The sequence below is a fragment of the Lagopus leucura genome, unplaced genomic scaffold (genome assembly GCF_019238085.1).
Source record: "Lagopus leucura isolate 7727_CA_CO unplaced genomic scaffold, USGS_WTPT01 Super-Scaffold_100002, whole genome shotgun sequence".
Taxonomy (NCBI): domain Eukaryota; kingdom Metazoa; phylum Chordata; class Aves; order Galliformes; family Phasianidae; genus Lagopus; species Lagopus leucura.
This window is the reverse complement of record NW_024962263.1, coordinates 73,269,372-73,277,648: the sequence shown is the minus strand read 5'-3', so window position 1 is coordinate 73,277,648 and position 8,277 is coordinate 73,269,372. Positions and strand designations below refer to the sequence as shown.

Here is an 8,277-nt window from a genome sequence, read left to right as displayed (position 1 = left end):
TTCCTATATTGTAAGTACTAAGAATAATTTTGGTGTAAATAACATACAACTAAATATATATATATATTTTTTTTTATAATTTTTGTACACAACATCCTTGAAAAAAAGCCAGAAATGAAATAGGTTTCACTTCGTTTTTTTTCAAAGCCTGAAATAAAAATTAGGTCATTCATCCATCCAATAAGTCAGACTTCTTATATTCACCTTCGGACTAGAAACAGCAATTCACTAACTCTTAGCACTGACATCAAACCCAACAGTGTTCCTAGACCCCCTAGAGATACATTGTAAATCACAGAATCATAAAATACCCCAAGTCGGAAGGGATACATAAGGATCACTGAGTTCAACTCCTGGCTCCACACAGGACCACCCAAAAATCAGACCATATGTCTAAGAGCAGTGTCCAGATGCTTCTTGAGCTTTAGCAGCCCGTTCCGTGCCCGCCGCCCTCCGCTGCAGCCCCTGTCCCTGACCGCCACCCGCCCCTCCCCTGACGCAGCTCCATGCCGTTCCCTCGGGCCCTGTCGCTGTCACACGGAGCAGAGCTCAGCGCTTCCCCTCCGATCCTCACGAGGAGCTGCAGCCGCCATCGGGCCTCCCCTCAGCTCCTCTGCTTTGGGCCGAAAACAAGAGACCTCAGCGCCCCTCTCATTTTCCCCTGTGGAGGCTTTTATCATCTTTGCAGCCCTTCTAGGCAGACATAAGTAGATAAGAAAAAAAAATAGAGCATGTAGATATCTCGTAGAAAAAAAAATAAACAACTTATTTTTCTTGGATATATGCGCAATAACATGAAATTACCTAGTATCATTTTAGAAAATGCATCTAAAAATGTCTCATTCATAGGCTGCTGACACTGTAAGGGAACCTTGCACTTGTGATGCTGAGCAGTCTCTCCTCTGGCCAAAGTTGTCAGCAACTGACAGCATTTAACACGAGCCATTTCAGACACCTTGTTCAATATCTTTAACCCAAGTTATGCACTTCCAGAAGACCAAGTCACTCACCAACAAACTGGGAATTGAACAGTCCCAGGGAAGAAAGCCCAAAGAAGCTGTGAATTTCTCACTGTTCTTGCGCAGGCCTATGTCACCCTGTCTACACCATGCATCATTCATCTGCTGTGATGAAATGTGAACCCGTTTTAAAAAAAGAACTCCGTCACGGTGAGGATACTTTATCTTTGTGACAAGTGTTCCACATATTTTCCATGGACACAAAACTGCTCCCGCTTCTATTTAAACCTCTGCTGCTTCTTCGCTGGATGTTACTTGCTTCAGAAAGTTCCTTCAGGTGCTACTTAGCAGAAAGCTAAACAGCAGAATGGCAGCAGACAGCAACACGGCCCCTGAAGAGAAGCCGAGCACGACTCCTGTGAAAAGAGCTGTCCACAAGATCCGAACCGCCAGCCTTGTCTTCAGCTTAGCTCGAGGATGGCAGCAGTGGGCAAGTGACCGCAATGTAAAGCAAGCCCAAGAACCCCCTGGGTGGGTCCCCACTGCAGGAGATGCATCAGCTCAGTCAGTGCAAGAAAGACACTCTGAAAAATGGCCAGTTCCATCTACCAAGAGGGACGATGAAAAATCCTCAGCAAATGAACTGGCGGCAACAAATGCTGAAAAAAGATCAAGAGAATCTGATGAAGCCCTTAAAAAGTTCAACATTAAAAGCAAAGAGGTGCTGAAAACTGTTGTAAGTAAAGCCTATGAACGAGCAAGTGATGTTAGCCTCCTCAGTGGCAGATATGAGAACAACCACGGCGGCTCAGAGACGACCAAGTTCATAGAAGAATCAAATGGTATCGACAAAATTCTTAACGGGAAATTATCTCCCACTATAAGGAGAAAATGTTCAAACAGAGTATCAGATGCCATTGAGGGCTTTAAAGAGAAGGACAAATTAGGAACTAGGGAAGAACTGCTGTTGAAGTGCCACGATGACAGCATGGATGCAGAAGACAGTGGCTATGGGGAAGCAGAAGACAGACTTGAGCCAGAGGTGATCCCTGTGAAGGTCAAACAACCATCTCTGTAAGTAAAACACCTTTGTTACAGTATCAGGAACAGTCAGATCAGCAGGCCATGATGCAGGACCAAAATTTCCATGGAAATGAAATCAGGGAAGAAAATAAATAAATAAATAAATAAATAATCACAGGACATGGTCAAAGAGAAAGCATTCTCTTGAATGCAAAAGAGAGTGAAAATAACCAACAACCAAAAACAACCTATCCAGAAAACCATTCACAGATCTACGTTTAAGTGGCTTAATCCTTGGTAACATCTGACTATAGACTCGGGTTTCAAGGACTACACACATTAGAGAAGGGGGAAGTTATATTTAGGAAATGTTGCTAAATTTGACACTAGATTTATCAGTTCATCTAAGCCACTACTTATTTCTTAATGTTTTAGTCCATATTCCAGATTAACATTTTGTTCCACATCAAGAACCCACAGCTATTCATTTATTTCTGCAAATACCAAGTCTGAAGAAATGCTCTTAAGCAAATAATATTTCCAAATACTTATTTTGCTTTGGTACAAACTGCAAACATTCTTAGGCATAATTTGCACAGAATGTCCAAAAAGAGATACAGCTGGAATTACTTCTAAGTAAATCTCAACCAAAGCTGGGTTCACTACTTCTCCTTGGAAGTTTTGGAAATTGGAATTCACCAGCTCAAAGAATGGGACCCCAAATACATATTAGAAAGCATCCAGCCTGCCTCTTACTACTTGATTTGAAGTTTGATTTGAATCATGCTGTGTTATAAATAATTTATAAATCATGTTATAAAACACTTGACAAAAAGAATTTTTAAATCATTGATAAATTCTTCAAATTCAAAGCCTCTCTCCAGTATCAATAGAAAAAAAAAAAGAATTTACATCAAACATGGAAGTTTCTGACATACAAACTTTCTGACTGGTGCGAGCAAAAAGCAATAAGCAGAATCTATTACTTACAGAAGTAGATTTTACTAGTTCCACTAAGAATTTTGAATTAAGTAGCAATCAAAATCATAGCAAGACAGTTTTGGGAAAAACTTCTTTCAATAAGAGGACTGTGCTTGAAGATTACTACATAACAGCAGCTTCGTTTGGAACCAGGTAATGAACAAGTAAGGTTCAGCTGCAGCCTGAGGAGTGTCCCAAGACAGCCAAGGAACAGCAGAAGCTGGTAGAAATTCTTGTTTCCCTGAGAGCTCTGGCAGAACAACCTTTCCAGAAGACAGCTACAAACAGCTGTGCTGGAGCCAGACTTGCCAGAGGGTAGCTGCCAAACTCATTCATCACGCTCTTCTCAGCAAAAGATGAAAAGGTCTGCATGCCTCACGAGGGGAAGCTGTAGGCAGCCATTAGATATGGCACAATTTGCCCCAGTGCTCTGCTTCACAAACACTGTGATGTTGCAGAGCGTAGACAGAAGGCATGAACGAATGATCAAGCCTGAACTGTTTTGGTGTACAACCTCACATCTAACTTTAAATGTGTGAATAAGGAGGGCACAGCCTCTGAGGGCAGGGTGTGCTAAGTCTTTGCTGAGGCTAAACTGCAGCTGGGCCAGGGCCTGTCCTCATGAGCCTGCAAGAAGGTCAGGGGTTGGCACCAGGACACCACTTCCTGATGCTTTGCTATGTAACAGACCAGTCATCTCTCAGAAGGAACAAATCGTTACGGGTCTAACTGGAATAGCTTTCCAGTAACCCGGAGCTTTAAAGTCTGTGGTGCCTACTGCTGGGAGACCAGTGCAGTCCTTATACAGAAATGAGCTCAAGAACAAAGCATTAAAACAAAGGTTTCACATAGATAGTGGGGGGAAAGGGGATAAGTTTGCAGCATATTACCTGTAAATAACACCAATTAAAACAAATTGCTTGCTAAAAACGTTACAGTATGGGCAAATCAGCTATCTTTCTTTTAAAACTTACATGTTTTCTCATATGCCTATTACCTGTGGGAAAATAGAATAGCACTGAAGTGAAAATGACAGAAATAATATCCTATCACACTTATCACACTGCTATCCCTTCCACTGAAATCTGCAGGAATCATTTTCTTCATTTAATGTGCCAGCAGCAGGACTGGATGTTTGTTTTTTTTAAACTACTATTCTTTCATGTTTTTTTTCTTTAATAGCCTCAGAATACATTATTTCAGTCTGTTACTTTTAAGAACCTCTCGGTTGGATTAAATCTTCAAAAAGTCCAAAAGTATACAATTGTTAAAGCACATCTCCTGTTTTCCATACTATATCCCAGGAAAAAAAAGAAAAAAAAAAAGAAAAAAAAAAAAAAAAAATCGGTGTGAACCACATTTTCATGGCTTCCAGCTTCAGTGTTTACTGCAATCAGGCTGCTTTCCTTCATTGAGCGAATGTTAACTTCCACAGGCTTAGTAAGTACTACTTCTTTCATTTTAGGAGTCAAAGGGACTCCTAAAGAAGAGAAGAAATTCAAAACTAAAAAGTTTTGCTCCTCTCCTGCAAACAGAATAGTAGAGAATGCAGGACATGGATGCTGTCCTCCTGCAAGTTCAGGATGCAATCAGTGCTATCGCTTAGCGTAACAGTAACCTGTTAATGCAGGATACTCGTTACTCATAGTTGACTTACTACAGTACGATAAATCTCACAATCTTCAATTTGGATCCCCAATCCATTGTTACGTGCTGCACAGACATGAAAAAAAAGATTCCAGGTCTATGATAGTTTACTACATTAATTCATCAACAAGTTAAGCAATGAGGAAAATTGCACTTCAGCAGTTATAGCTAGCTATTGTTAAAAGATTAACAATATTGATCTTCCAAACCCACACAGAACATGATAAAAGCAAAGTGATCGATATTGGGGTGTTTTTCTCAGCCACTGAGGAGGCCTGAAAAGAGAAATAAAGGCTTCAGTAGGAAAAGGTGAGAAAACTCACTAGACAATCAAATAAAATGACATTAAAAAGCTTTTATAGAGCTTAGCCATCTCGCTTACTGCCAGATTCTCCTCTCTACATGGGGAACTGCAGATTCAGGATTTTCTCACAGGGGCCCTGGAAAGACGGAGCAGCCTGATTCTTCTTGTCCTTTTTATCATATTGACTATGAAGTATTTTTGGAGCTTTCCAGTACAATTTCTCAATACAGCTAAGCCAAGCGAATGGAACTCCAGAGCTGAAAAGAATGTTCAATCTCCTACACCATCTTCTATACTAATCATGAGGGGTTTGCACTTGAACCAGCACTGCCCAGTACTGCCAACCTTCTGGTGCACAGACCTGAACAGGGGACATCTGCGCTATACTTTCTTATCTCTTTCAACAAGCTTAGCAGAAAACAAAACACGCAGCAAGCTTGCAGTGTTCTGATAACTGTAGTTTTGTTATTAGAAATAATCAGGTATTACTGGGGTGGTTTCAGTGCAGCCTTCTGGGGACTAAAAATATTAGAAAACTAATTACTTTGGTATAGCCACAGCACAATATACTCTCTAGGCAACACAGTGACAGGATGCAGACAGCACAAAGACTAGCTCAGACTCTCTCTCACAACATGACACTGGCCACAAGAGGAAAGAACATCAACAGCCAGCCTGCCTGCAGCCATTCATTCAGTGACACTGCTACACACACACACACACACACAAATACAAAATCAGTTAAGATCTCTGAAGATTAGTAGCCTCAAGTTTCTTCCAGCCTTGTACCCTTACCAGTGAGAATATGAACTCTGGACTCAAATCTAGACTTGAAGGCGGTACCAAAGATGAAATCAAGCTGTCGGTGAATTTGCTTTTCAGGGCCAATTGAAATCTTGACTAAAGATTCCTAAAGAATTAGTTTAGAACTGAGGAAAATATGCCACCTGGTGGTTACCATCTGCTCTAGAAAACGATACACATGTATACATTGAAAAAGATCAGCAGCAGAATTGTAATTGAATTATGAAATGCAAAGCTGAAATGCCTTGTCTCTTTCAGCATGAACAAGTGCAACGAAGAAAGCAGCATCAAAGCTCATAGGAAGTACAGTCCCGTTAGCAGCCTGAAGAACAGATGGCAGGAATGGGCAGACCAGCACATCATAACACAGAAGCTGAATCCCTTCAGTGAAGATTTTGACCACGAACTGGCCATGTCCACACGCCTGCACAAAGGAGACGAAGGCTACGGCCGGCCCAAGGAAGGCACCAAAACCGCTGAAAGGGCCAAGAGAGCAGAAGCTCACATTCACAGGGAGATTAGAGACCTGTGTTTCATCATTAAAACCATGGCTGAGCCACGGAGTGATGGCAAGATCCAAGTCACTTTTGGAGAACTCTTTGAGAGATATGTTCGTATTTCAGATAAGGTTGTTGGGATTCTCATGAGAGCCAGGAAACATGGGCTGGTGGACTTTGAGGGAGAAATGTTATGGCAAGGAAGGGATGACAACGTCATAATTACTTTATTAAAATAAGCATGCTCCAAGAGCAACATGCCTTGGAAAACCTCATCTTTCCCCTGCTATTAGCTTTCGCACATTTGGAATAAAAGATTTTCTCCAGTCCCTGGACAGAAAATTCATTGAGCATTTTTCTAAATACAAGCTTTATAACTGTTGCATAATAAATATAAGCATCCAAATGAAATTATTTTTTTTTTCTATACCAGGAAAGCTTGCCAGGACACTTCAGTTAATTACTATACACAAAGCAAATAAGAAAAAAAGAAAAAACATAAGCAGATAAATATAGAAACTTGTAAGAACACAAATGGCTATAAATGAATTCCATTTTTTTTTTTTTTAAAACTTATTTTAACTTATTCTTACATTCAAGTTCCTCTCAACTATTTAAACAGGGAATATAAACCACACCAGATCAGAAGCAGAATGATGAACTAAACTCAGACCAAATTTTTGATCTTATGTGCATATTTTCCAACTAATCTATTTCAGTGCATGTAAAAAAGGTTTATTTGTACACAACCAAGGATGACAAATTTATTTATTTTACAAATAATATAAGCAAATACTACTGCAGTGACAGCTACCGCCAACTTTCTCTTAGATATCACAGAAACTAAGACAAATCTTTTATAAGCAAGACTTTTTTATTTAATAATTTATATAATTTATTAAATGTTTTTTAGTTATAGCCTATTTTGTGCCTTCTGGTCATCAGCCATGAAGGACAAAGTGTTTAGAACAGATGTAGAAAACATGAGAAGGGAATAACTATGGAAATATCTTTCTTGTAAATACGGGGGGCAATAACACCTAATGTAAAAGGAACAGTCATGTAATTGTATTGATGTTTACAGTGAACAAGTGATTACACCTTCTACTGAAATGTACTCCTATGAGAAAAGATACAGAAGCAGTGTTCTCCAGACCTGAAAACAACTGACTTCAAGGGAAGTGGTGTTGTGCAGTATCCAAAAACACCAGCCTGATTCTACAGTATTTGTTGTTTTAATTATTCTGACATTGCTGAAATCGTGTATTTGAGTAGGGGATGCTGAAGAGAAATGCATCCCGATGAACAAATAGTCCAGTGTCTAAAAACTGCGCTTTGCCTTCTACCCAAATCCGAGAACTCTATAAGGCTTATACAGCTTATTGGATTAGATGGATCACAATGCCACCGGTGTAATGCGGAAAAACCAAAAAGAGCAAACAAACCCTACGCTGTTAAGAACACTTTCTATGCAAAGCATTTGTTACACAACAAGAGACCTGGATAGGTAATTTGCATAATGAGAAAAGTTTTCTCCCCCCCTCAGAAGACTCTGAACATTCAAGCTGAAAGAGCAAATATTTTCTTACAGAAGGCTGAATGAACATCCTGACTGTCATAAAACTAATGCTGCTAACATATCATGAGACTACAGGTATTCCAGTTTGAACATCCAATGAACATATGAATTATATATTTTAACAGCAAGTGATGCAAGAACTGGTTAAGTTGGCATAAAACATTATTTGAGGCACAGTAACTTGTTGTGAATATAAGGAAGAAAAAACATTCTAGTAGAAGAATTCAATAGCATTTCTTTGGCATTTATACTGAGATCTCTCAGACTACTCAAATAGATCTGCACAACTGACTTCAAAATGTAATAATTAGATATTGGCATATTTTTACCTTATCTTTACAGTTGTTTTGAGAAAGTCTGCTTGTCAGAGGAATATATGAATTATAAATAAAATATTCCATTTCTTTGGTTCCTTCTCCCAAACACTAGAAAAGAAATACACGTTCATCTTCTCAGAAGTGGAACAGTAATAGGTTATTTTGA

General features: G+C 39.5%; 1 protein-coding gene across 1 annotated transcript; it reads left to right on the top strand.

Annotated features, from left to right (window-relative positions):
• Nucleotides 1–1,255: 1,255 nt before the first annotated feature.
• Nucleotides 1,256–7,138, top strand: ABRA (actin binding Rho activating protein). The gene is made up of 2 exons (XM_042869635.1): nucleotides 1,256–2,033; nucleotides 5,977–7,138. Exons 1-2 carry the CDS (start codon nucleotides 1,327–1,329, stop codon nucleotides 6,452–6,454), a joined length of 1,185 nt encoding a protein of 394 aa, XP_042725569.1. The 5' UTR covers nucleotides 1,256–1,326; the 3' UTR covers nucleotides 6,455–7,138.
• The last annotated feature ends 1,139 nt before the right edge of the window (nucleotides 7,139–8,277 follow it).

What these genes read in the sequence shown, in the direction of transcription:
- ABRA (XM_042869635.1), top strand. Translation starts at nt 1,327, where the DNA reads ATGGCAGCAGACAGCAACACGGCCCCTGAAGAGAAGCCGAGCACGACT. An exon ending in AAGGTCAAACAACCATCTCT is followed by an intron (nt 2,034 to 5,976) that starts GTAAGTAAAACA and finishes TGTCTCTTTCAG; the next exon opens with CATGAACAAGTGCAACGAAG.